Here is a 27,547-nt window from a genome sequence, read left to right as displayed (position 1 = left end):
AGATTCATCTGCACACTTCTGTAAAGCCTTTGACACAGTCCCCCACAACATGCTTTTCTCTAATTTGGAGAGAGATGGATTTGATTGCATAGATTTGGTGGATGGTGGAGGAATAGGCTGGATGGCCACATCCAGAGGGAAGTGGCCAATGGCTCAGAGTCCTGATGGATATTGGTGATGCATGGTGCTTCTCAGGGGCTGTCATTTCTCAGTGACAAAGACAGATCAACTACATGCTCAGCCAGTTTGTTGGTGACACCAAGCTAACCAGTACAACTGATAACTCTGAGGGATGCAATGCTATCCAGAGGGACCTGGACTAGCTCAAGTTGGCCCATAGGAATCTTATAGGGTTCAACAAGGCCAAAGGCTGGTGCTGCACCTGCATTGGGGAAATAAGGCCAGAGTACAGACTGGGAGAGGAACTTGTTGACTAATTGGTGCTGCTGGTGGGTGAGAAGTTGGACATGCCCTGGCCATGGCACTCACAGCCAAGAGAGACAAACGTGTCCTGGGCTGTATCAGAGCCCCGTGGGCAGCAGGGGAGGGAGGGGATTCTGCCCCTCTGCTCTGCTGAGACCCACCTGGAGCACTGCATCCAGAGCTGGCGTTCTCTGAACAGGAAGGTCTGACATGGACCTGTCAGAGCAGGTCCAGAGGAGTAGTAAGCAGCCTTGGGAATCACAGTACTACAGGACTGCAAGAAGGCCCAAGGGCCAGGGCTGGCGGGAGGCCAGGCCTCTGCTGTGTCCCACACATAGGAAAATATTTCCGAGGCCACGTGGTACCTTTTCTTTAATCTTCCCAACTGCGTGCAACAGTGGTGAACAGGGCCGTATGTGTTACACAAGTGTACATTTGCAGGTAGGATGTCTCTAACAAGTGTATCTGCTCTTCTATCCTAGATACGTTCCTCTCCTAGTCTCTTTCCTACCCACCCCATTGTTTGAGAGCAATGGGCTTTAAGGGACCTGAAGCACCAGGGATCACCCATGCTTCCCTGCACACCAAGGCAGTAAGCTAAGACCTCAGGAACTGGCAGCAATTCTGGCAGGTTTGAAAAAGTAACCTGGGCACAGATGAGCTCCTTCCTAGAATAATCAACAGAATTTAATTATCTGGAAAAGCAGAAGTATTACTTAGTAAAACAAAATTTGAGAGTGCTAAGATTTGACCATAAAGATATCAGTAGTAGTAAACACAGGCATAAGAAGGTGAGCTTTTTCAAGTAAAATAAAGAAAAGCCACAATGACACTTCTGGCTGAAGACATAAAAAAATATTTTTGCTGTAGTTACATGTGGGCTGGAAACCATTAAATACGTGAGATTTGGCAGAAGCTTCCCATGGGAAGGTAGCTGCATGGCTGCACAGCATCCGTTTATGGATAGCAGTAGATGGCGGGGCTGCCAGCGAGCCGCGCACACCTGCTGCCCACCTCCGGGAGAGGAGGCGATGAGAGCAACATGGGAATATACAGTAGCACACTGCAAGTGTGCTGCCTTTTGAAATTATGGTCATCTAAAATAATAAGAACAGTAATAATAATAATAAATTAAATATAAAAACAAGACTAAAAAACCTCAAAGCCAACCCTCTGTGCCAGCCTCTCAAGGTCACCGCATCCCCACCAGCCGCCGGGCCCGGGCCTGCTGCGGGGCCGCGCTCTGCCCTCCCTCCTCCCCCCCGCGGGGCTGCCGCGGGACAAGCCCCTCAAGAACAAAGACATCGCTTTCCCTCGGGGCGGGAAGCGACTCCTCCGGGGCCGTAGGGCGGCCGCCACCCCGGGGCTCGGCTACCCCCCGCCACACACGCCACACACGCCGATCCCGGCGAGCCGGGTCCCCGCCAAGGTCACCCGGGGGGCAGGACGAGGCGGAGGGGCTCGGACCCGCCTTCCCCGCCGCCCCTCGCCCCTACCTCAGCCCTGCGCGCTGCGGGGAGGAGGATGCGGCGGCCGAGGGGCGGCAGGAGGAATTTGAAAGCCGCCATCTTCGCGCTGCGTGGCTGTCGAGGAGCGGGGTCCGGGGCCGGGCCGGGCTGAGGCGGTGGCTGCGGGAGCACAACGCGGGGCGCGGGGAACAGGAGCGGCGGGACGGCGGAACCCGCGGGCGGAGGGAAGGCGAGGGGCTCGGCCCTGACGTGCGCTGACGTCGGTGCGCCCGAGGCGGGGCTGCTGACTTGAGGGGGGCCGGAGAGTTGAGCGCCTCCGCTCTCCCCTCGGCAGCCGGCTCCGTCCGGGACCCGGGAGAGCTGTCCAGCCGCCCCGCGGCTGCCGAGCACAGGCAACTCGGTCCGAGCGCTGTCCCATGGGAGGGAGCAGCCCCCCCTCCTGTAGTTTCCACTGATACCTCCGCTCCATCGTCAGCCGTTTGTTCATAAAAAACATCAGAACCCGCGCAAAACAGAGGTGAGCAAACTGTCAACCAGCGGCACATCAGTGTCAAAATCTTACAATCACTTCAGAGAACAAGAGTTTTTCCTGGTTTTCCTTCCTTTTTCCTGTTTCCCTTACCACGATTTCCACAGATGGACAACTCGGATGTGCCACCTCAGCTGTTCGCCCCGTAAAGTTACGGTGGCTTAAATTTCTGTGTTGTCACTGTGACCAAGGACTAGCAGCACAAGAATTAAGCAAAGGGCAGAGGCTATGTGGTTATATTTCCAGTGCCTCAGTGTCAGGGTGACCCAGACTCCAAAAAGCACATGGTCTCCACAGGGCGCCGGGATGCTATGTTTGGGTGGGAAAATGTTACTAGAATAGATGTATACTTGAAGCAGCAGCCACGTGATGTGAACTGCTGGCCCTTTTGCTGCTGCTAGAAGGAAAACTCAAAGTATGCCTCTGCTATTATTTACACTTCCTAAAAATACCCCAAATGATTAGTGCATGCCTAAAGATGCCCAATGCAACAGAAGGATTCACAAAAAAAAAAAAAAATGTGAGAAGCTGTTTAAAGGCAGGAAAATACAAATTCTTCTCACGCACATGACGGGAGGTCACACTTTCTGGCAGGTCATGCTGACCCTTGTCTTGTATCCAGGCAGTTTCCAACACAGCTGCCAGCCTCACTGTAATTTGCCATTGTGCTAATCAGCATGCGGAAGAATAAGTTACAAGGAAAACAATGTCTTCAAAGTGTGTTGCTGGTCTACAAAGTGTTTCTGCAGAACCCCCCCATTTTATTCAGAACACTGGTCCCACCTTGCTGGTGGTGGTCCGTGGCCTGTGGCATGCCACTCTCTTATATAAGCATTTTGAAAACGCTGGTTCCTGTACTTATAGTTCACATAACAGGCAAACCTTGCAGATACCAATGAAATGTGGTGAGGACACCTTCACTATTGTGAAGGTTTTTAGTAGTTTTCTAGTTATTCACCGTACTTAGCTAGCCAGTTAAGTCCAGGATGGTTCCAAGTGAAAAAAGCTACAAATTACAGGGGCATAATGAACTAAAACCAAAATAAACAGCACAGCTTGTATTCTTCTGGGACTAAGCACCTGTATAAAATTTCACTGGATTTCTGAACCTTGGTTCTACCTAGATCTCGTATAAACAAGTAAATTCTTTAAGTCATGTTTCCTTTCATAACAAAATTTCCCTAAGCATAGAAAAACTTACCTAAAGAAAATTTATTCTCTTCAGTTCAGTAAGCTATCTTCCTTTAAACCAGCAGTGTGCACTCTAGAACCATCAAAGTGTTCAGTGTTGAGTACTTTTTAAATACCCAGCTAGCATTTATTTTGCATGGAGTTTGCACTATTTTGGATTCCAGCAGTGTTCTCCCTTGCAAAATGAAGGAAGGGGGCTAATTGCATGCAGTACATATAGTAATGACTATTAATTCCTCCTTGGAAAATCTATTATGCAAAACTGGTTACTCTACTTACATAAATTAGTTTATTAACTAAATTTTCCTTATCAGGTACTACACATTACATTAATGCAATTCTTAAAAAACTGCAAAGTTCAAACTTTGGACTGCAAGCTTTTTTTTTGGCTTAGAAAAGCTCCAAATATGACTGGAAGAAATGATAATAATAAAATAATTTGTTCTGGAGTAGTTTAGAAAGGACAGTAGATCATCAATTTTTTTAAGATGTCTGCAAGATTTTCACACAATGAGAACTACAACTAAACAACCACTGTGAAACAAGTCTCTAAAATGATCAAGAATTTTTCATTATTTTCTTTAGTGAAGTAAATCACATGACAGCAGTAAATGTGAGTCAAAACATTTTCCAAATTCAACAGCATTTACAAATGAGGAGAGTTTTGAGCCCTTGGTGCCTGGAACAAGTCAGCAGGTAGACATTCTGGAGCTACCACAGGTTAATCATTATATACACTGTATAACACCAGCTTACTTATACTACTACCAAGCATAAGATGTCAAAGTCAGCACACCAATACAGTGAAATAATGTTGTCTGAAGAAGCCATCAAAGAGTTAGAAGGTAGTTCAGAGGTTTGATTTACCTGCACAGGGGGAAGAACTGGAATTCTGAGGTAAAGGACTTTGTTTCTCAATCATTTTTTTTCATAAATTCATTTATGCTTGACCCAGGTTTGGGTAATTAAAATTTAGCATTTTACCTTTCTTTCAGACCCAGTGGAACTTGATGGGAAAATTCAGTTAGTGAGGCATGAAAACCACATATGGAGCTACAGAGAAGGGAAAGCTCATTTAAGATGCAGCAGGTAAAGACACAGACAACAGCTAAACTTATCTTCAACATGTTAATAAGCCCCAGTTCTAATAAAAAAACAGAGTTTGGTGTTTCAATGCTTTCAATTATTACTCAAAATACTAAAGTATTATTTTTATGATTCATTCAAGAGCACTTGTAACATTCATCTTTGAGAAGTGCAACAAACTTGATTCCCTTGACGTGGGATGGCAAGTCAAAGATAATTGAAACCTTATTTCATGGCATCCTCATATTCCTGTGAGAATGGAGTGCTAAAGGGAAAACAAAGAGAAGATACAAAACTTGTGATACTGAACTAAAAGCATTAAATAATTACAAATATGATGAGAATATGAAAATACTTATGAGCTCTGTGCAACACATTCAACAATTTTAAGATCAACTCATAGCAATTACAGGATACTAGGGGAAGACAAAAGGGCTGCTACCTGCATGATTAATGATCACACTAGGAAGCCATGGGAACTTAAATACTCAACTTATTAACAAGATTCCAGTGAAAGGAATGTCATTAAGAAGAAAAATCAATATTTACAAGTCTGATTAAAACTATATATGTTAAAAGTCAATAGGGATTAAACAAATGAAAATTCAAACATAATTAAATATAAATACAAAAGACAAAATCAAATTGAAAAACAAACAATAACAAAACCTCCCAAACCCTAAAAGCCATTTTCTAGATGGTTATGGAAATGTAAAGCAAATGAGAGAAGCACAGAGACAAGGTTTTGGAAGGAAACAACACCTGAACCTGTTGAGGAATCTCTTTGCTAACCTTCCTTTTATAGTCCTAAGCTTAAGGTAAAGAGGGATACCAAACTATGAAAGGACAGTGAAGCTACATAATAAGGAAGAACCAACAACCCTTTGGCAAGAGCGGTTCTTTACCCCTAAAGGATTTATTGAGCAGACAGTAGTAAGTTTTCAAATATTTTTGTTACAGTGAATATTACAGAATACTAGAGCTCATCTAATTAATAAAAATATTTAAAAGTTAAAAAATTAAAATAAAACTAAAATAAATTAATCCAAACCAAACAAACAAAACCCCCCACTAACTGGAGGAGGCGTTCCATACAATGAAAAACAGTCATAAGGTTGTTGTTGTTGTTGTTGATTTCATACTTGCCTAATTTTCCTTATACCAGACTCTATTTTAGGTAGAATGCCCTACTTTCATATAAATTATACAGAAGCTTTTATATCTTGTTAGATATATGTCAATAATGTAATATTATTACAAGCTGAGATAAGCAACTATGCAGAACTTCTTAGAAGCCACTGACTATTTTATGCTCTGCAAAATTTGAGAATTAATGTTACCAAAGCAAATTATTAACCTTGACAGCACTTGAGAAGTAGCCACTGAAATATCATCAGTTAAATTGACAGTTAAGTAGTTACTGCAGTTTGGTAGTCTTAAAAAAATGACAGAACTTCAAACTTTCTCCCCACTGCAAATGCTGCATCTCAATTCAAAAGCACAGTATTTACAAGGTTTAATCATACAGCACTTAAGGTGTCATTTTTCTTTAAATAGAACCACAGAGTCTATTACTCAGCATGATCCTTGGCACTTCTATTCATGATTACATATTGCTCTTTTAGTAACTGGTGTTAATACTGTCTAAGTGCAATAACCTTTGACAGTGACAGTCAGTATGTCTAACAGTTCTGGAGAAAGGATAAGTGACTTATCATTCCTTTACAGCAGGAGTGAAGAAACCCCAAAATGTCTGTTCAGCACTTTTGCAGACATCAACTACACAAGTTCTGTATGTTTGAGTATTGATATTTAAGGAGGATGGGATAAATGCCTATTCAGAAAATGCCACTACCCTCTGCCTCCTCATGTTTGCCAGGAATTTTCTGCTGCAAGAATGCAACAAAACTGGAAAGTCTTCCCCCGCACACCTTCTGGTCAAATTGAAAGAATGGGGTTTTTTACACTCCATACCAATGGTGCTGTAAGGGTAAACATAGCAGAAGTGGCTACAGAAACAAAAAACTGTAAACAGGAATCCTGAGAAACTGTCACACAGCAAGTCAGTTCATGTTTGGTAGCACTACAGTAACAGGCTTTTCTGGATTTTGCAATGCAATGTTACATTAATAAGCCACAGAGGGTTCATTCAAATAAACCTGAAGAGCAACAGAATGTACCATAAAAACAGAACCGAGGTAGACTTTGTAAAACTGCTAGCTAACCAATTTTACTCCTTCCATTTGATAGAGAACATACAAAACAAACACAGAGCCTTAATAAGATTATGCAGGTATTCTTTTCCAGAGGTTGTACACAGTAAACAGACCATATGCACACACCCTATCCTACACCTACTAGTGCTACAGGGCCAAGCTGCCAGAGCTGTAAATGAAGAAAGGCAACACCTGCCTAGTCAGCAGGTTTTACCTGCAACTGTGGTTTCCTCTTTGAAACTTGAACTTTGCCATCTATTTCATGAGTGTGGAGCTTAATTAAAGCACCGTTTCTTATCTACAAGAATCTAGCACGCAAACTCATGCACATAATCTAAGCCCTTGCAATTACTTTATCACCTATTGACAAGGGAGACAATTCTATGCATGCACCAAAAAAACACAAACAAGTACCAATCCATCTTCCAAAAGGTTTGGATGCTAATTGTTTTGCCTAATTCTTCTAGTCCATCCAGCTGCAGAATGAGCAGTTGCCTGGAGTTCAGAACAGCTTCCCACTCACAGTGGCAGCTTATCAATGGCTTGGTTAGTATTCTCAACAGTCCAAAAATTGCATGTCTAAAAGCAGAGAGTCCTTTACAGTGACATCTCATTTCTCAGTCACAAGCAAATTAACAGAATTAGTAAGGAATATAAACTGGCCCACAAGATACATGGCAAATATGAAACTTTTGCTGTTAATTATTTTGGAAGATGATTTAAAATCACCTATCATTCCTACACTCCTAATTACTCCTACAATTAATTTCTCCATCTTTTTGAATGGCCTCTTAGAATCCATTAGCCTTAGAGCACTATGTTTTCCTTCAGCTGTCACCTGGTTTTGGTAAAGCAAATCTGATTTTAAAACTGGTTCTACAAATACACACACAGAAGGATCTCTGAAGCCTGCTAAGCCTAAGCAGCAAATTCCCTGCATTTACAAGCACACAGTTGCTTGTTGCAAAGCTCTTTGGGTTTCTGGCTCTCAGTTTCAGCCTATCCCACCATTTCATCAGAAATCCTGATAGTTTGTTTCACGGGCCAGTTTGATGAAGACTTCCATGCTCTGGTTTTGGAGTTTTGCAGTTCCAGTAAATGAAATCATTTCACATTGACATCACTTCCATGAAATGTCCTGGTTAAAAGCTGGACTGTACTGAGCATGTTGGTGACACCCCGTGGAAAATGGCTTTGAGGTCTGAGAAGACATTCGTCTTCTCAGCACCAATGCCTGTCCTCACTTCAGAGTAGGCAGGCACCAATGGACCACTACTTCTGTAGCAAGTTTGGCATAGAGAACATTAAGCAGCAATGGTAACCAGTAATGGTAACCAGACTGGATTGAAACTAATTGCTATGGGAATGGCAAAAAGGTCTCAAGACTCTCACATAATTTAAAAATGTATAATTCACATGACTAGATCTTTTATCCAAGTGATAAGCATGATATTTTTTGCTTGTAGCACAATTATATTGAGTATATATATTATATATATAAGAAATCACTTGAAGAATTTGCTTAGCTTACAAGTTATGCACGACAGGAATCAGAAAATTTGTCAACAATCTCAAATTTTTTGTTTACTTCACAGGGTAAAACCTTGATTATCATTATCATAGTTTGCCATTTCAACAGTTGCACACTGTAACAGATTAATTATCTATGACAAGATTAGGTCATCAAAATCAGTATATTTATATTTATTTTCTTATGGTGTTGAAAGATGTGTTATTTAGTTGAACATAGGCTCAAGGATGTACTCTTGGCAGTCACACTCAGAGGTAGCAGATTTCCAGCAAGCCAACCAGAACACCACAGACACTTCATATCCTCCTCCACACTTAATGTACAACAAACATGGACTTCTTGCTCAAGCAAGGGCACTGCATCGATCTGCATAGCTGAACATCCAGCTGTAATACTGGAAAAGAGGTTGTGAGGCTTTTAACACAGATGAGCCTTCCAGCCACATTCATCTGAAAGGTGCAATCACATAAGCACCACTTAAAAGTCAGTGTCATGGAGAGCGGGAAGAAGTGTCAAGAGACCAAAGTAGCTGATTAAACTAATTTTCTTCTAAGAGTAATGCTTCCCAGACTAAGACATGACACCTGTATCATGTATACCTCAGGCACACATTTATTCTTATCCATTGCATTCTTATCCTTTCAGGATAGCTGATTGGCTGGTTTGGGATTTTTTCCCTCAAGACAAATCCCAGAAGAACAAGAAAAGTTTTAGTGCTAAGTGCTATGTAGATTAATACAACACCCCAATTAGTGGATTTAATTTTGCTATGATCCAAGGGAATTAACTGTATAAAACTTCTTACAGAGGCAAAAAAACTTCAGTAAAAGCCAAATAAAGTTTCTCTCTGGGGATACTACACATAACAGTTTCAGAAGGAAGCTACAGTCTCATTTTACAGACATTCACATCAGCTTGATGATTCAGCTGCATACCAGGTCTGTACAAGAAATGGGCATCATTCAGTCAAACAAGAAAGCTGATGTTGTGAACCAAACCATCACATGACTCTATAATTAATACAATTAAAGATGGGAACATGCAGTAACTGATGAGTCTGTTTGACCAAAGAACATTACTTCTGTGTTTGCTGTAAGTCCACTGTGAAATCATACCATAAATTACAAACACAGTGATCTGCAACATTTGGAGACTAGATTGAAGACTGATATAAGCAAATTCTCCTAGACCAACACTGACAGAAGGAAATAAATGAGATGTGGCAGGTGCAGCATTTGTCTGCATTAAGGCATACAGTGTACACACCATTCTTTGTTCATTAATCATGTAATAGAAAAACGCAAGTTTTTTTGCCTGTTGAAAATAAACCATTTCATTACTTATAGAGGTAATTTCTTTTGAAAAGAAATTACTTCAGATCTCCACCAAACAGCAAAAAAGTCCTATATGTTAATCTTTAATGCTCCCCTGTTCTAGGGAGGTCACTTTAGAGGACAGCAGTTCCAATACCAAAGTTCAGTGCATGCCACTCTAACAACCAGATATCAAAGTGCTAAATTACCTTCGATGTTCAGAACCTATTTCAAATCCAGTACCACATTGTTCCAGTAGCAGGCTGTAAGAAAGCAGCTGTTTCACATTTTGTCAGGGCACCACCTGAACTATAAACAAAACAGAAAGCAGGTAGAACAAAGAACAGCCATATAAGATCAGGCAAACAGAAATATGACACACCTGCAATTTCTACTAATCATTAGCATTCACGTGCCTCTCCAAAATAAATATATTTCTCATCTATTGACTCAAAGGTAAAATTCCATTACAGATCACCCTTCTCTGATTTTACATTTGGCATTGACAATGTGAGTATCAAATGCTCTCACATGGAGCAATTTCAGACTAAACACATAGCCTAATTTTAAGAGGGATGTCTGAATTTAATACTGCCCTTTATAATGTCATGAATAATGACATTATGAATAATCCCATGACATTATTCCATATGACTCTAGATTCTGGAAATCATTTCATAGTCCTTAATCCCACAAACATGAAGGAAATATTTGAAATTATTTTCCACTTCCTTAGAATTATTCTGAATAAATTCTAGTTTTACTCTCCTTCCCTGGTAATTGCAAAGCCACAAAGTAAAAGAGACAGAACATATATCTCCTTTTTTGAATTTGAAGAGTGTCTGAAAGGTGATTACCATATCATACTATTGACCACCAGATCTTATTACAGATATTATTAGCTACAACAAACATATGAAACACATATACATTAAATAAAAACCCCTGTTTCATATTTTATGGGCATAAATACAAATGTTTGTTTTGTTTATATTCAAGAGCAGAAATGTCTGCTTCAGTGATGAAAGGACCAAATTCTGCAACACATTTTAATAAATTAATCTTTACTTAAGTATTTTTATAACCAACTCTTCTTGTATTCCTCAACTAATTATTCATACTTGCAAAATAAGGGCAAATACTTATTTTTTAAATTATAATAATTCAGTGTCATTCTAAGATGCTGTACCAAATACAGTCTTATAAGTTCTACCAGTTCATACAGCACTTGAAGCATGCTATACTGCTTTATTTGCTACAAACACAAACTAGCCAAATATATCTGTATTAACATCCGTGATACCATCCTTGTTAGTTTTAAACACAAATTTTGACCACAGACTCTAAAACTGTTAGGAATCTGCTAGATAAGGGATAAATCTAAGAGCTTTTGAGTCTTATCAGGTCTGATCTAATCTTTCTGTCTTTGTAATTCCATTATTTTTTTCCATTACTAACTACTTCCACCTCCACACAACCTTTTAATTTTATTTTTTTTTTCCTTTTAACGTTAGGAGTCAATTCATAACCAAAACAAGCAGTAAGAAATCCAGAGATCATCAGGCTTCATAACCTCTGATCAGAGGACTAATTTGCTGGAAGTAAATTAGCTTTCTTTCTAGACATCAAACTGGCTAGCAGTCAGAAAGCTGAGGGGTGACCTCACAGGAATCTGCACCCTCCTAACCAGGCACAGGGAGGCAGAGGAGGGGAAGGTACTGATCTTCCCTCTCGGGTGACCCACGGCAGGACATGAGCAAATGGAATGACACCGCATCATGGGAAGTTCAGGTCGGACATCAGGGAATTGAACTTGCTGATCCTCATGGGTCCCTTCCGGCCTGAGGTATTTTGTGATTCTGTGAACATAATACAGTTCACTTGAACATGCCAAAATTCCTCTCTTGGCTCCTTTCCCCAAGAATTTGTATGAGCTTATTATAAATATTATTTATTTTAAGTGTAACAGTTTAAGAAAATTTGCACAATTAAAGGTCTTGAAGCTCCTAATAATGATAAAAATTTAACAACCACTGCTGTGCAAATCTGCATTTCTTAGACAATACTGTATTTTTGATTAAAGCTAAAGTAATTTCCCTGGTTTAAATAATATTAAATACACAAAGAAAAAACTCTCTTGTGTTTAAGCACTATTTCTTTAGCCTTCAATATAAATAATATATGTCCCAGAGCTACTAAAGCCAAGTAACTATGTATATCCAAGACATTACTTATGCTAGTATGTTCCAAGTTTTCAGGTATTTGGAGATGTCAGGCTAGCCCAGTTTCACAGTTACACATATCAGGGCAGTTAGCAAGTGTTGATGGAATACTACAGGACAAAAATAATTCCCAAGTGTATAATTACAACCAGCCTGTTCTCCAACAGCACACACATTTACACACAGACTCCATAAGGCCACGTGGTTTGGAAGGAAAGAAGCAACAGAATCTACTTTACATTTGCACCATGTATACATATATGCACATATACACAGAGATATATTTATACACAAACCCAAAATATCAGAACTGTAGTGGCAATGCCCCTGAAGGACAAAATAATATGAACTTTCCCTCTTCCATTAACCACACTGCTGACACACAACAATGTTATTCCCATTATTCTTCCATCAATTTAGGAACAGAGCATGCCTCTAAATAGCAAACACCTTACTCCCTCCATATTGATAACAGTAGCCTTAAAAACAGGTAGTGCTAGGCACTGAAAAAGCACAAATCCCACCTGAATTCCCTCACCAGAGATAATTTTATCATAACTGTTCCCTAGAACATGAAGTGAAACATTTTTTTGCTTCAATATAATTTATAGTGTCACTCAGAAAGGATTTCTTTTTAAACATGGGATATTCAGAAAAATATTTGATGCACCTTTACATGAAACTCTAGAAACTTGAATGCTATGTTTCCCAATCTCTGAGAAGAATGGTGAGAGGTAGCAAACCCCAAACCAGTCCACTGTCCTTGAAATATCCCACAGGGAATTTATCCAAGCAGGTTCTAAGCAAAAAATAAGGCAATTGGGGTCACCATTCCCTCAAATAATCAAATACCTTGTCTTTCACCAGTCTTCAAACCAAAGCACTTTCCAAAGTGTGAGGAAAAGGCTAGCACAGCAGCTCCATGAACTACAAAACAGAGCTTGGGGGTTTAGTGCCCACAGGAATACAGCTTGGGGAAGGGATGGGCACGAGGCTGTTCAGAGCCCAATCCAGGCAGGAGAGAGGTAGAGGCTGCCTGGGGTGAGGACTTGCCAACTGCAGAGAAGAGGCAGAACTCCATGCTGGTTCAGCCAAGACCCTCTTCCAGGCTCTGCAGTCCCTCAGCTACTTGCCCAGAAATCCTGTCATCTCTGTTCCTCACAAAACAGCTCCCAGCCGGACAATGTAGGATATGAAAGAAACAAATACCAAGAAAAAAATGCCACTAGAGATGTCTTCTGCCCCCTCACATATTTCATTATAAAATCAAGTTGGGAGAAATAAAAAAACCAAACACTAAAAATCTTCCAAGAGGAGCATGTGTCACCACTTTTTTAAATCTTTGTAGCACCTTCTACTTTACCAGCTTGGTATTAACAGAAACACACCTCTTTGATCTCAGCAACTGATAAGGTCAAAACAATTTCACTGGATATTTACAGAAAGAGTGGATAACAATTTCTGGGAAAAAACAGTCACTGCATATACAACTAGCTTTTAAAATGAATACAATTAAAGTAAGCTGCAGCAGTGCCTGAGAAACAAGAAGAAGAAACACCACTTCCTTTATCAAATGAGTCAACATACCATTTGGTGTTTTGCTCTGGTTTAGGTTGATACAGCTCTTTAAGTTTTGTTGGTTTTTTTTTTTTTACATAAGACATCTTGAAGGCTGCATGACATCTCATTCACTATTAAGGGCTGATGCACCTCCTCACTTGACTAGGTATGAAAAGAAGCAACACTTAAATCACAGCTGGAGACTGAAGAGAAGTAAGGACAAATCAGGCAAATCTGAAGAAGGGGATGTCTCAATCTCACAAGCTTTTATCAGTCTCAAAGCTGACAACATGGAAAGTGTTGTACTTAAGGCATGAAGCATCGTCTCCTCTACTTACAGGTTAGCTACCAGAATATTTTGGTATTCTTAAAACAGTTCCTTTGATAAAAAATTGTATCTGATTATCAACTATGCAGGGATAAACAATACATATTCAATCAAAACACTGATTTCTTCTAAAATCAAACCATTTTGGGAAGAAACCACAATTTTTCCTTTTAGGTTCTACTTTTTTTGTTGTATTTAATCTATTTGGCAACTCTTTCATAAGGCAGAAGACAGGCAACAGCAAAAATAACTCCGCTTGTAAGTAGACAGCTTTTCACTTCTAAAGTGAGAAAAGCTTTTTTCACTTTTTTGGGGGAGGAAGCAGGGAGGGGGAGGCGTGGTGAGTTTTGCTTGGTTAGTTGGTTTGTTGGTTGGTTGGGTTTTTTTTAGGTACTTTGGTGGAACACAGGCAATGACAGAATGAACAGCATATGACCTCAGAATGGGAAAATGTCTTTAGTCAATTATTTTTAAAAAATATTCAAGTTGCTAAAATTCTGAATACTGTGTGAATTTGTTTTACATTACTACAATAGGGACTGAAGTATTAGCTTTTTCCAGGCAACTAAAGATATGGAGAAGGCTAGGGAAACAATACAGTGAAATGTAGTACTTTTATAAATAGACAACACAAAATATTTGATGATTGAATGTCACACAGTAGCATGATTTTGTTAAAATGAAAACTTACTGTTTTCTCCTCATGTATGGAAACTTTATCATTTATGAAATTCACAAAGGGTATTATTTAAAGCTGGACAAAATGTTGAAGCAAGTGTTTCATTTCTCTAATCAAATGTATGTAGTTTCAGGATGATTTAATGTACTTTCACAGCTGTACTTCTGCATTTTAAGTAAATATTAGAATGTGGTTTTAAAAAAACCTTTATTGAAAAACAAGTGTGGGTTTGATCCATGCTGCCTTAATTTCATTTTCTTTTATGGGCAACACCAATTTTGTAGTCAGGCTGGAAAGCATTAATCGATAGGGCCAAAACCCCAATCACATTTTTGCAGTGGAAGAGGACCTGGGGGTGCTGGTGGCAGGAGCTGAACATGAGCCAGGCTGTGCCCAGGTGGCCAAGAAGGCCAATGGCATCCTGGCCTGGCTCAGCAATAGTGTGGCCAGCAGGAGCAGGGCAGGGATTGTCCCTCTCTGTCCTGGTGAGGCCGCACCTCAAACCCTTCTCTAGGCCCTGCAATTCAAGAAAGATATCGAGGTGCTGGAGTGAGTCCAGAGAAGGGCAATGGCGTTGGGGAAGGGTCTGGAACACAAGACCTGTGAGGAGCAGCTGAGGGGTATTTAATCTGGAGAAATGGAGGCTCAGGGGACACCTTATAATTCTCCACAACTACCTGGTAGGAGGTTGTGGGCCTGGTGGAAGTCAGCCTCTTCTCCAGGCAACCAGCGACAGGAGGAGAGGAAATCTCAAAAACTGTGCCATGGGAGGTCTAGGTTGGACATAATACTGCTTCACTAAGTATTTCAGAAAGTATTTCACAAAACATTGTTTCAAACTGCTTCATGGAAAGGGCGATTAGATCTTGGACTGGGCTGCCCTTGGAGGCGTGTCACCGCCCGTGGAGGTGTTAAAGACTGGACATAGCACTCAGTGCCATAGTCTGGTCGACATGGTGATATTCGGTCATTGAACCAGAGATCTTTTGCAACCTGTAAATTGATTCTATAAATACTGTAAACACAGAGTAACGCTAAGGACTCTATCCGGGGACGGAAAAAGCACTGCACCCGCCACACGCGTCTGTTATGAAAGAACTTTCACGCCCACACGAGCCCAGAACTGCAGTCCCAGCAGCCAATGGGCGTAGTGCGGGCGGGGCGGCGGTGTCCCGGCGGGGCTGGGCGTCCCGGCGGGGCTGGGCGTCCCGGGCTGCAGCCGGCAGCGCCAGGCCGCGCTCCTGCTCCCCCGGAGCCGCCCCCCGGCCCCGGCCCCGGCCCCGCGCTGCTGCGCCTGCGCGGCGGGGCCACGCGCGGACGGGCCATGGCGGTGGCGGCGCTGCGGCCGCGGGTGGCAGCGCTGGGCCGGCGGCTCGGGGCGCCCGGGGCCCGCGGTGAGCGGCGCGGCGGGGACGGGGGCGGCGGGGGCAAACGGCATGTGTGCTTGGGAGCATCAAAGCCTGGCCGCGGATGGCCTTAATTTAATCATGAAAGGTGCGGTCTGACAGGATGAATGGCCTGCTTAAGTGGTGTATTATTCAGCCGCTCTTGTAGATGCCCCAAGGATGGATGATAAAGCCATGTGGAAAAGGAGGGTGTGCGAGGCTCCTGCTGAGTGCTTATATGTGCTAAGGGAGCATTGTGTTCATTCCTCAGATACCTTCTTAGCGAAAGGCTCTGCTAATCTGGACAAGTTGATGGACCTCTGCAACGAAGAGGAAGAACATCCTTCCACGCTTTTTCAGCTCTACACCCAGGTATGGACATCAAGCTCCCTTCCAAGAAAATGTATTTTGGGAGTGGGAGACGGCTTGGTGCAAAAGAGGGTGGGGCCGAAAGGCGTCTCTATTACTTGGGGGAGTGTGGTGAGTGTCTGTGAAGTACAGATCTTTTTTTGGCTTGAATAACGTGTAGTCGTTTGTGCTGTTATTTTAGGGACAGAAGGGGGTTTGGTTTTACATTCACCATCAGTCATCTTCAATACTTCTTTCACCTTTAGTGAACTAAATGTTAAAAAATACCTTCAAATTGTAATGTTTTATAAACTAACGAGTTTCCTGTGTTATTTTGATTATTTTGATGGTCGTATTTCTACTTTGTATATGTTCTTGTTTTCATAGGCTGTCCTAGACATTACATATTTTGAGGAAAACCAGCTTGTGGATGAAGATTTTCCAGAAGAATCTTCCTTGCAAAAGCTAAAAGAACTTATTTCTGTTCTTTCAGAACCAGAAGACCTAGTGAGGGAATGCAGCATAAAAGAAGAAGTGAGTAGCCAGAGGGTGAATTATTTCATTATTTAAAAACGAAAAATCTGAAATGGGACAGTAGTATTTTGATGGGCAGTATTGAAAGTATTTTGAAACATTTTCCAGTCTTTTTGGCATTTAAATAGTGATTCCTGAAAATATTGTTTCAAATGCCTTGTTGTGTGCTCAGAATTTCTCTTGCTAACGTTTTGTGATTCCACAGGCAGTTAACAATTCTGTTTGACCTACAGTGTTAGGTTAGGCTAGTCTTACCTCAATGAGTGTTGCTATCAACATCTGAAGTAAGAGATTTACACAGTGTTTGCATGTGTGACAGTGCATATGAGTAGTTCAGGTGACTTATTTTTGTGTTAGACCAGTTTGCTGGATTTTATTTCAGCCCATCAACATCCTTGGTGTAGAGTTGTTAGAATGTCTTTACTGGAGAAAAGGAGCCCTGCTTTACATGTACTGCCACACAGCAAAAGAAAGGAGTGAATGGCTACAAGAAAACACTGCCACATTTAAAAAGGTAAAGAAGATGAAAATATTCTGTGAGCTTGTGAATACAGCTTTAAAGTTTGACTCTTCAGTTTTAAAATACGGCTGGGTTTTTTGTTTCGTTTTGTTTTTTCTTTAGTTAGGATTTTGGGGACTTCATAGGAAGAAGTATTTCTGTGTATCATTAATTTAATGAGAACTTATTTTTTTCCTTATTTTTAACTGTACTTAGTGTCTTAATGATGGAGTTCATTACTTGATGAAGATGCTTAGCTTTAGATGCCCTCTTCAGCTAGATGAAGACATCTCACTTCAAGATAAAGACACAGCTAGATTACTCAGTGAAGGTAAAAAAACTCAAAAAACAACTCCAAAAAACCTTTTAACTCCACTTAATAACTGCTTCACTTTATAAATATATATGCTTTATATATGCTTTTTTTTTTCATATTTTTATTGTTTGACTTAATTTATATTCAAGACTTGACACTTTTTAGAACAAGAAGATAATAAATGTGGCAAATAAACAGGCAACAGTGCAACCCCACCGCTTTCTTTTTTGACTGATGAATTCTAGGAGGTGCCAGGGCTCATTTTCCCACTGTTTCATGAGTGCACTGGAGGGAGGTGAACTGAGGCAGTGTTTGATGCACAGTAGTGTTGTACACTGGCAGTGTTTATACACAGTATTTCAAAACCATCCAGTTCACAACTGATAGATATTTAAGGCACAAATATGACTGCAGAGGGTGCCAGAGGTTCACGTTACTGGTCCTCCCTTTTAGCTGTAGGACAGCACAGGTACAAACACAATTACAGACTTCACACACATAAAAAACTATATGCAGAATTGGTTAGATTTGGCAAATATTCTCTGTCACCACTTTATGTATCTCTATGTAAGTTTCATTCTTACTGAGTGTTTACAGGAGGATCTTAGGCTGCATGTGTGAGATGCAGGTAGAGTGATACAGCAGGAGGGGATTTGTAAGGTAAAACAGCTGGTGCTGAGGACGTGAGGTCCACGTTGAGCACACTCAAAAACAGCTCTACTCTGACTGTAGCAGGATGCAGCACCTTCTTGTTTCTTTTGATCTGAAAGTGGCATTGCTGCTATATAGCTCCATAATGCAAAGTCAAGGTATGGATTTATTTAGCAGGATTTTTCTTTTCATGAAAGACACACATGTGCCTTTGAATTCAAGTACTAAAGCTGCTGCTGGTTAACCTGAGTTAAGATGACCTCAAACAGTATGTTTTAGGCTTAAACTGTAGAAGGCACAGAAATACTCTAAAGTAAGTGTGTGCAGCCATGCCTGCGCTAAAGAGGCTGTAAAGAAATACTGAAATTTTATGAGATAATTTGGCAAACAAAATTACAGAAATAATATTTATATGGCAGTCTTAAAAGGTTTTAACATTACGGAGGGCCAAAGTGGACAAAGAAATGAGCATGATCTTGATCCAGATTTTCTTCTGAACTTTATATAATTATATACGTACACAGTCTTTTGGCAATTTTTTCCCCCCAGCGTTACTGAAAAAAAAAATTAACAAGTTGTGTATTTCCTTATAGCAGAATAATAAAGTACTTGATCTAAATTACTTTTGCAGGTATATTTAGTGACACTCACTTACTGGCAATGATGTACAGTGGAGAAATGTGCTACTGGGGACTGAAACACTGTGGAGAAGGGAAGCAGGAAAGCCTCGAGTCAATAGATCCTTTGTCTAACGGTGACGTGGGCAGCAGATCGCAGAGCATATCGCTGGATTTCCAGGAAACAGGGAGAAACATGTTAACAAAGTATGTGGCCGTATGTGAGGGACCCTTAAAAGGGCAAGGGTGGAACACAACAACTGCAAAACAAATGCTGCATTACTTTGTGAAATCCCACAACTAAGATCCGCGGCGTTGTCTGTGCTAGAAGAAAACCTGTGGCATGAGAGCTCACTCTTCCGTGACTCACTTCTTTTCTTTTTCCAACCGAAATGTATACTTCTGTTGCATTAAAAACACGCCTTCCAAGGACTCCTGGCCTGCGGTGCAAAGTGCGGTGCTGGGTGCGGCAGCCGTCCCTCGGCAGCGCCCGGGCGCTGGCGGAGCGCGGTGCGGAGCGTGCGCGGCGGCGCGCGGGGGCGGCGCCATGGCGGCGGCGGCGGAGCAGCGCGGCGCCGGCCTGGAGGCCGCGGTGCGGGGCGGGCTGCGCGTCCTCCGGGAGCGCTGGATGCGGGGCACCCGCGAGCGCGGCGACACCGCGCCCGACCCGCTCCCGGCGCCCCCGGACGATGCGGAGGGAGCGAGCGCCCTGCAGACGCTGCCGGTGAGTGGGGCCCGGTCGCACGGGGCGGGGATGGGGGGGGGGGGGTGGCAAAGCGCTGCATCCCACCCCGTCCTTCTTCACTGCTGAATTCATGAGCCGTTAAACCGCTGCTTTCAATGGTTTTCAGATCGACGTGCAGCTGAACATCATGTCCTTCCTCTCGCCCCAAGATTTGTGCCGCTTAGGAAGCACGAGTTGTTACTGGAGGGCAGCTGTGCAAGACCCGTTGTTGTGGAGGTATTTTCTCCTGCGGGATCTCCCCTCTTGGACATCTGTTGATTGGAAATCACTTCCAGATGAGGAGATTTTTAATAAAGCCTTTTCAGAGGTCAGCGACAATGCACTGTATGATTACATGGCAGTGTAAGTATCTCTGTATTCTCTTACATGACTTCAAGTCTGCCTGCAGCAGTAATACTCAGCCCACAGGCATGTTTAATATTTACAGAAATAAAGCTCTGCTGTAAGCTGCTGTTTAAATTTTTATGTGTGTCAAATCCATTGTTTATTTTGGAAATACAATTTCCTGTCGCTCCATGGTCTGCTCAGCTATTTCTGTTTGGAACTCAGCAAGAATGTAAAAGATTGTAAAAAAGACAATGCTAATGTTATAAAAAAATAAAGCTTTTTGTAAACTGTGTGTCTTATGTGGCACAGAAATACTGCACACTGTTGATCTTGATAAAGAAGTGTTCTTTGGTCTTAGTGTCATGGCACATATTTTCATGAAAGTACTGAGAAGTCTTCAAACTACAGCAAGTGAAATGAGTCTTCATTTTTTTCACTTTACTTGGAAGACCTAATAATAAAAAAGTGCACAGAATGTGCACAGAACAACAAGTTGTATTATTTTAGCTCTGATTGTCAAAGGCTTTAAGACAAACACTGGTTTCAGCTAGTATAGTTGAAAAGCCTAGCAACACAATAAATACTGGATTTGGATGACTGAGAAGAATTCTTGAAATAAGTAGATTATTTCGTGATGACTTCTTTTCTAAACTTCATTCAATTCCCGTAATTTGCAGTAGTGATCTATGGATTTGTTTGGGATTTTTGATTTATTTGCAGTTACATATTCCAAAGGTAGTCTTTAACATGTTGCTTTGTAATAAGTGCAGTAACTTCTGCTATCTCTATGCCCTTCATCTTCTCTTAACAGATGGGAACAGTACACCCAGAATCTGATGTGCAAAATATATACTGATTTTGAAATAGGATTTAAATCTGTTTGGTTCTGAATCACCTATTTGAAGCCACCTTTCACTGATTTCCATTGTGTCTGTGTGCTCTTAGCAGTTTTGCTGATCTCAACTGAAACATTTCAGTGTGGGTACAAAGGAGCCCACATTTGATATTTCCTTGAACAGGTTTGTCCAGCAGCAGCCTACCATGACTCCAGGAGCAGACTGAAGCTGCTGTTCTAGGATGTCTGACTGTTACTCTCCTCCTCAATTACCAGTCTTTCCATGCCTTCTAGCATCTGCACCAAACAAGCATATAAGTTTGCAGACAACACTTGTCTCCTTACAGTTTGCATGCTCTGTACCTACAGGGAAAATGGTTCTTTTCAGGTGATTACTTGTTATAAACACAAAAGCAGTCTAATTAAGGTTTTAAATGTTCTCAACAAGGCTCATTTTTTAATCTTCTTTTTTTTTTAATGTGACTCTTCTGCATTTAATGTTATTTTACCTATATTGTGTATTCAGTGAGAATGGGGAATTAGCGATTTTAATTTTATTTTTAAATAAACTGAAAGATCTGTAGGTGGAAGTGCACTGAGGTCCAAACAGTCAGTATTTGGACTTCAAAAGAACCAGTGCCTTTGCCTGCTTTATACTGGTGCTTGAAACAATCAGTTTAATAATTTTTGATTTATGCTTCGAGTTGTATCCATAGCAAAGCATAACAAGTGTGGGACCTAAATTAATTTATTTGATTAATACCTCTTTTGTATTTTGTGTTTAATTTCTAGTTGCATCTATTTTACACAGATATAAAAGGAGCTGTCCTCAGGGTAGAAGAAGTTTGAAATCGAGCCGCCCCCGGTATGGGGCTGTGACTTCCTTTTTGCAATCACTGGTCACTCAGGCAGAACCTCGCTTTGCTATGTTTGGGCCAGGTTTGGAAGAGCTGGACAACTCTTTAGTACAAAAGATGATGACATGCCCAGAAATTCTGCTGGTAGCTGGCCTACCTCATAGACAAATTCATGGTAATGATGGTTTTGGCTTTTGGCCTTCTTATTTTGTAAATAGATATAACACAAAAAACTTAGAGGAAGAAATGAAGAAAATTATTTTTTTTGTATCCTTTTCTATTATCTATTTTACCAGTAGAATCATGGTAAAAACAAACCATTATCTCTCTGATTTGTTCAGAAGAATAAATGCAGGGAACACTTGGGACAAACTAATAGCTCCAGTGAATTTACGATTAATTTCTGACATTGTCAGAAGACTCATTTTGCTCCATCTTCATCCAAAGCTCCATGTTACTGCTGCTGTTGTAAGTGATAAATGCAGACAGGCCTTTCTTTTAGTACTGCTTGAAGTAAATGGCTAAAAACTTGTGATTTTACACAGGAACTCAAGGCTGATCCTTATATGATTTGGTATTCTGATATCAAATGATGTAAATTTTATTTAGAAGAGTTACAGGAGCAGGTGAGGGATTTTTTTTTTGATGTTTAAAAGAGTAGCTTTAAAAGTCTAATTTTACTTCAGTCAATGTGTTGTCTTTTAACTAACAGTTATTTCAGCACAGCAGAATTTGAATAATTAAATTGTATTTATAGGAAGTGTGACAATTGTTTTAGTAGGTTTTTTATTTCTCTCATATGTCCTTTTGAATGCAGCTTGTCATAACCAGACTGGAGCCTTTTCTATGCCAGTTTCAGCTAATAAAAATAAGTCTGGCTCATTTCTGATTCAGATTTCTAGGTTCAAGTCTAATAATCAGAAATATGGAAATGGTTTTAATACCATTGACTGGATTTTCGTGAAATTAAAAGTCTGATCAATTGGAGCATGTATAAAGTTTAATTGTAAAATAGTAAATCTGCTATCCCTAACAGCAGTATCTAGGTTTGAATATATTCATTTTTTGGCACCACTGGAATATTTTGAACTACCATTTAATTGTATTCATATGTAATCTCATAGGTTCATTTTTGTCTCTGTAGGAATTGGATCAGGAGTCAGTTTTCAGTTTAGCAACAATCAAAAATTCAATATTGTGACACTGTATTCCACCACAAGGTAAGATAAGAGCCATTCTCCACCAAACAAAAAGTACAGTTTCTCATCTATTTTAGACTTTTCTTCATATTCTTGTCATGTGACTTTCATGTGCACTTTCTCATGCATGGATATCATTATAAATTGAAGTTTCAATGCATGCTTTTGCCTTCCCTTTCTTTTTTCAACCACTAAATTTTCACATGGGAAAAATAAAGTGCTTCCAAACAGTATCTGTACCAAAAGATGTACAACAGGTACATTACAGGTGCTTCTATCCATCTCGATACCTTGGTTGAATCCCCTTTTAAAGCACTCTATAAATTCATTATGGGCTGTATTTTCATAAGCATCTTGCTCACCGTCTTTGTATGTGCACGCAGAAAGAAAGGAGGGCAGGAACAGGCAGGGAGAAATCAAACTCTTTTTCTGGCTCAGCCCATTTTCCTGTCCTTTCCCTGCACCACCTAGACTTTCAAGATTCAGTTTTGGCTTTCTCAGTTAATCTGAGTAACGAAATATCTTCCAGTGTGGAAAGGAGGAGAGCAAGGGAGGAGCAAGCTGTTGCTGTGAATAAGATGTTTTACCAAGAGAACAACACAGCAGGGAATCAGCAAGCCATGCACTACAGTGTAATAGCTCAAGTGAGGAAGGTGTGCGAAGTAGTTGATGGATTCATTTATGTTGCTAATGCAGAAGCTCACAGAGGTAAGGGTTTCTCTTCATTTAAATTTTGTGAATAACTGGAGTGTTAGATTTCAAAGAATATGCAATACATCAGAATTCATGTTCTGACTCTTCCAAATCTGCTATTTCTTCATGGCTTATCGTGATGAAGAGGTCTCCTATCCTAGACACTCTCTCATCAACCTGTTAGGGGTTACAGCCCCTTGTTTTGTTTATAGCACATTTATCTAAGTCACATGTTTAAGTCATTTATCTAAGTCACAATTACCTGGATTAAAACACAAACAAAAAAAAACAAACAAAAATCTTGGGTATGTATAGGAGAAAACTGAAAATACTTTGTGCTGTAATAGCCTGGAAACCACCTTCCCCACACAAAACAGTAACAAATGCAGTCAGTCTAAATCACTTTAGTTATTTAAGATAATAATCCAAATAACAATTATGGTAATTGTCTTTACATTCATCAGCTTTGAATGTAGGAAAAGGGCTAGCTCAGAAAAGAGACAGCAAAAATCTTTGAAGGGATACACTAAGAGAAAAGTGTATTTAGTAGGGAAGAGCTGCTGACTGTACAATGTATAAGTATTTCTGAATGGCTTGCAATCTTGGTCTCTGTGAGGTACTAAGAAAACACTCTGACATTAGGACTGAAATAGGCTGCCCGTAGAATCTATGGAGATATTTAAATAACACCTAAATGTCATCAGTATCTGTGTAACATAAAGGGAGATGAGTAAGTCTTGTGATAAACAGGACAAGATAATTTGGCCCTTCCAGCCCTCTGTCTCATCACCTCTGAAACAAGAACAACAACAAAAAAAACCAACCCAAAACCGAAAACACATTGTATTTGCATATCCTTAGGATTCATATATTAAAAATTGTTTCGTAGAGCATGATCGTCAGGAGGAGCTGGCTCGTATTTTGGCAATGATTGATCCAGCTCTTGGGCCTCCGAACAGACCTCTGTTGGTTTTGTCCTGCGTGTCTCATGTTGGTGTGAAAAGAATTCCATGTGTTTATGTGGCACATCAGTTGCAACTAAATCTGCTGCATCAGCCCTGGATGGTACTTGCTCTTAAACCTTTACTTTCTGTTTCTCTGTGCTTTAAATTTAATTTAGGCTCTCAGGTTCCTTAACTATACCTACCAAAGGAAGTGTGCAGCTTTCAACACTAGTATGTGAGCTTTCCATTTAAGTGAAGGATTTTGTTCCTCTGATCCACTGAGATGAATCATTGGCCTGTCTGAACACAAGGAGCTAAGTGACTTGCCCAAAAGTGCACAAAAGACTTCAGATGGAACTAGAATGTAAGGAAGGACTAATGATGGTCTTGAAGGGAATAAGGAAGCTTAAGTTCATTTAAATCTAAATTTCCTGAGTCACAACCTTGAACAGAAGATAGTTTTCTGGGACATTTTAAAAACACTGTTTACTGTCACTCACTTGGCATGATGTCTTCAGTTTTTGACAGTTTTTTGCCTAGTATGTGGGGTCCTGAACCTGTTATTTTATGCTTGTCAAGCACAGTATCTATCAGCATGATTCAGCCACACAGAATTAATTTTTGTTGATGTTGTGTAGCTGAGGAATAAATCAGAAAAAAATCCTGATTTGTGATAATTCCTTTGTTTTCATAAGGAAAATGTTCATAGGTTTTTTACAAATCACACCATTTATAATAGCCACTGAATGGGATTTTACAAAATCTGAGTGTTAATAATGAGCATGGAAGTCTAAAGCTAGCAGCATTTTTGCTTTAAGAGTTACAAGAAGAATTTTCAAGTGGATTGCCATCTGTAAAGTAAGTGTAGTGTTCCAAAACAGCTGATGGAACAATTGAAAAAAAATTCACTGTGATACCAAGAGTGAAAGCTTTCCTAACGTGAGGGGGTTTTTTCGTTTGTTTTCTTACTTTTATAAAACTTTTTTTGTGTAAAGGCACTTTCCTTAGTGATAAAAATTTAGCTTTGATATGAGTGTTTCTTTAACAGATAGACACAGAGTGATATTAAAATACTGCTGGATCCTGTTAGCTGTTATCTCTAACACATTAACTTTTTAATTTATTTTTTTTTTAATTTTCACAGATGCAGGACACTGTAGCTGCAACTTTAGATGGATTGCTAAATGGAATTGAGTGGCTCTTGGAAGAAGCAAATTGTAAAAGTGCTTAGGAATAGAATTAGGCATTATTGCACTGTATAAACCCTTTTCCATTTCAGTTGACGTAAGAATCTTGTTCCTCTTGCCAGAGTACTGTGAGAAGAGAAAATTGAAGGGCAAAACTACATATATTTCACTGCACATACTTAAATCCTTAACATTTTTATAACTGCAGTCCTTAATTAGAAGTACAAGTAGGATTGCCTGGATTCCAGCTGCAATGAAGAAGTGATTTGGAGGGACAATCTGAATGTTATGTTGTTTTTCTCTTCTTTCAACCAGAGGCCTTTAGAGTTCAATCTTTTACAAGATATCTGATGGTCTAATATCTTCTGTAAAAATATATGTAACACTACATTAGTTAATCAGCAGAGCCCTATCACACATTTAGTAAATATATTGAGTGGAGATCTTTACAGGGACACTTCCTGACCAAAGAAAACATACTGTAGGTTGTACAGTAGTAGATTGACAGACAGTAAATCTTTATTTCAGAAAAGTGAATTCTCCTGTATTTTTCTAGAAAAAAATGCCTATACAAAAAATAGTGGGGGGATTTTCAGGCCAGACTGAATTTCTTAAATGCAAATACTGCTGCATATAAATTGTTTCTTTGTTGTGATCTGACTTATTAACCAGCCACAACAGACTGCAGCATCTTTTGCTTTCTGTTGCACTGAAATCATTAGCTTGAATTGGATACGCCTCTGATACCATGAACAAATGTTTAATAGGATCATTCAAGACATTATTACATGTATAGACTATCAAGTTTTCCAAATAGTTGTGGCCATTTGCATATGTGTTGAAATTTTCTACACAGTTGCAAATAGTTTTATGAAATGCAAAGCAACATTTCAAGGCTGGAACTGTCTTTTCCATACTGACGTCTTTGGGGATAGTCGTAGTCTTCCACCTTTTCATGTTTTTATTATTGGGTTAATGTTCTGAAACTTTATTTGGATTTATTGCCTGGGCATTTATTTGCTTTATTCTGGGCTTTTTTTTTCTTTTCTCCTATCTTCATGGAAATTCAAGTGTCTCACAATTTTTTCTCAGTACCTAGATAATGATTGCATGGCACACTTACAGCTGTAACTGCCCTCAGTCTGGGATACTTGATCAACACAGCTTGTCAGAAACATTCCACTTGAAAAGATGTTGGGGATTTTTTTAATGAACTAGAAAGTATTTCTCTTTCTTTTTATCCTTGTGTGCAATTAATTCATTTTTCTAGATTTTATGTGTCCTAATCAGGAACACATGGGAATTTTAAGGGAAAAACCAAAGGAATATACAGAATGAAAATTTTGTGGTTTATCCTTTTTCTTTCTTCTTTCCTTTTTTGACAGCGTATGTGTGTTTTGCCCTTTAAAATGGAGCAGACACAATGGATTTATGAGTGTTTGGAGTAAAATTCCATACTTTGTGACTGGCTGTATGTGATGTTCTTCCTAATCACATGAATTTTATAGTGGTCTATATGTAGGGGATTGAATACAGCAATCTGTGTTGGCTACTGCAAATATGGGAGGGTTATGGAAGATCCTCTTTCTACTTTCTTTATGAGGAATAAATAATTTTTAAAGAATGGTATTTAGAGTTTTCCTATGTATGTTAAGTCCCCTACATGTGTGTGCACATGTGTGCTCATACACTGCAATCACACTGTCATAACAAATTACCGTTGTCATCAATAATCATTAATGAACAAGGTTATTGTATGTTACTAGTTGAATTAAGAAAACTCACTGTTATTTCAAAAAATTAGGATAATGCAGAGTACGTAATTTTTCCTAAAGTGCATCAGCTAGGTTAACCTAAAGCTAG

The 27,547-nt window shown here is 40.1% G+C and overlaps 3 protein-coding genes and 1 long non-coding RNA gene across 8 annotated transcripts in view; 3 read left to right on the top strand and 1 right to left on the bottom strand.

The window, feature by feature from the left end:
• The window catches only part of OXCT1 (3-oxoacid CoA-transferase 1), an 86,432-nt gene extending 84,103 nt beyond the window's left edge, over positions 1-2,329 (bottom strand). Inside the window, exon 1 of one of the 2 annotated variants that reach the window (XM_086869845.1) lies at positions 1,920-2,329. In XM_086869845.1, the coding sequence (XP_086725971.1) occupies positions 1,920-1,991 (72 nt within the window). In that variant the 5' untranslated portion in view covers positions 1,992-2,329. The remainder of the gene's footprint in view (positions 1-1,919) is intronic. The other variant, XM_086869846.1, reaches the window with a different exon arrangement.
• On the top strand, positions 2,326-11,604 carry LOC147648540 (uncharacterized). The gene is made up of 3 exons (XR_015281168.1): positions 2,326-2,409; positions 4,608-4,701; positions 11,273-11,604. It is a non-coding gene; the product is annotated as an uncharacterized LOC147648540 (long non-coding RNA).
• Positions 11,605-15,839: 4,235 nt separating this feature from the next.
• RIMOC1 (RAB7A interacting MON1-CCZ1 complex subunit 1) lies at positions 15,840-19,329 on the top strand. 3 transcript variants are annotated; one of them, XM_086869849.1, is made up of 6 exons: positions 15,840-15,941; positions 16,204-16,304; positions 16,668-16,814; positions 17,197-17,328; positions 17,530-17,644; positions 18,912-19,329. In XM_086869849.1, the coding sequence occupies exons 1-6, from the start codon at positions 15,872-15,874 to the stop codon at positions 19,199-19,201; spliced, it is 855 nt and encodes a 284-aa protein (XP_086725975.1). In that variant the 5' UTR covers positions 15,840-15,871; the 3' UTR covers positions 19,202-19,329. The 3 variants fall into 3 exon arrangements, with proteins under 3 accessions (XP_086725975.1, XP_086725976.1, XP_023804320.1); XM_023948552.2 differs by lacking the exon at positions 15,840-15,941 and adding an exon at positions 15,965-16,041; XM_086869850.1 differs by lacking the exon at positions 17,197-17,328.
• On the top strand, positions 19,241-27,313 carry FBXO4 (F-box protein 4). Of its 2 annotated transcripts, none has more exons than XR_015281165.1 (7): positions 19,241-19,621; positions 19,749-19,984; positions 21,616-21,836; positions 22,806-22,881; positions 23,390-23,568; positions 24,674-24,861; positions 25,642-27,313. XR_015281165.1 is itself a non-coding variant. In XM_086869848.1 (7 exons), exons 1-7 carry the CDS (start codon positions 19,241-19,243, stop codon positions 25,726-25,728), a joined length of 1,356 nt encoding a protein of 451 aa, XP_086725974.1. In that variant the 3' UTR covers positions 25,729-27,313. The 2 variants fall into 2 exon arrangements, 1 of the variants encoding a protein (XP_086725974.1); XM_086869848.1 differs by lacking the exon at positions 24,674-24,861 and adding an exon at positions 24,443-24,618.
• Positions 27,314-27,547: the final 234 nt, after the last annotated feature.

Source organism: Cyanistes caeruleus, chromosome Z, assembly GCF_971803275.1.
Source record: "Cyanistes caeruleus chromosome Z, bCyaCae1.hap1.1, whole genome shotgun sequence".
Taxonomy (NCBI): domain Eukaryota; kingdom Metazoa; phylum Chordata; class Aves; order Passeriformes; family Paridae; genus Cyanistes; species Cyanistes caeruleus.
This window is presented reverse-complemented; position numbering and strand designations above follow the sequence as displayed.

Bases quoted from the DNA above. Each gene is read 5' to 3' on its own strand.
- FBXO4 (XM_086869848.1), top strand. From the start codon at position 19,241: ATGAGAGCTCACTCTTCCGTGACTCACTTCTTTTCTTTTTCCAACCGA. The intron at 19,622-19,748 runs GTGAGTGGGGCC...AATGGTTTTCAG, and splicing joins GCGCCCTGCAGACGCTGCCG to ATCGACGTGCAGCTGAACAT. The intron at 24,619-25,641 runs GTACTTGCTCTT...TAATTTTCACAG, and splicing joins TGCTGCATCAGCCCTGGATG to ATGCAGGACACTGTAGCTGC.
- RIMOC1 (XM_086869849.1), top strand. From the start codon at position 15,872: ATGGCGGTGGCGGCGCTGCGGCCGCGGGTGGCAGCGCTGGGCCGGCGG. The intron at 15,942-16,203 runs GTGAGCGGCGCG...TTCATTCCTCAG, and splicing joins CGGGGCGCCCGGGGCCCGCG to ATACCTTCTTAGCGAAAGGC. The intron at 17,645-18,911 runs GTAAAAAAACTC...TTACTTTTGCAG, and splicing joins AGCTAGATTACTCAGTGAAG to GTATATTTAGTGACACTCAC.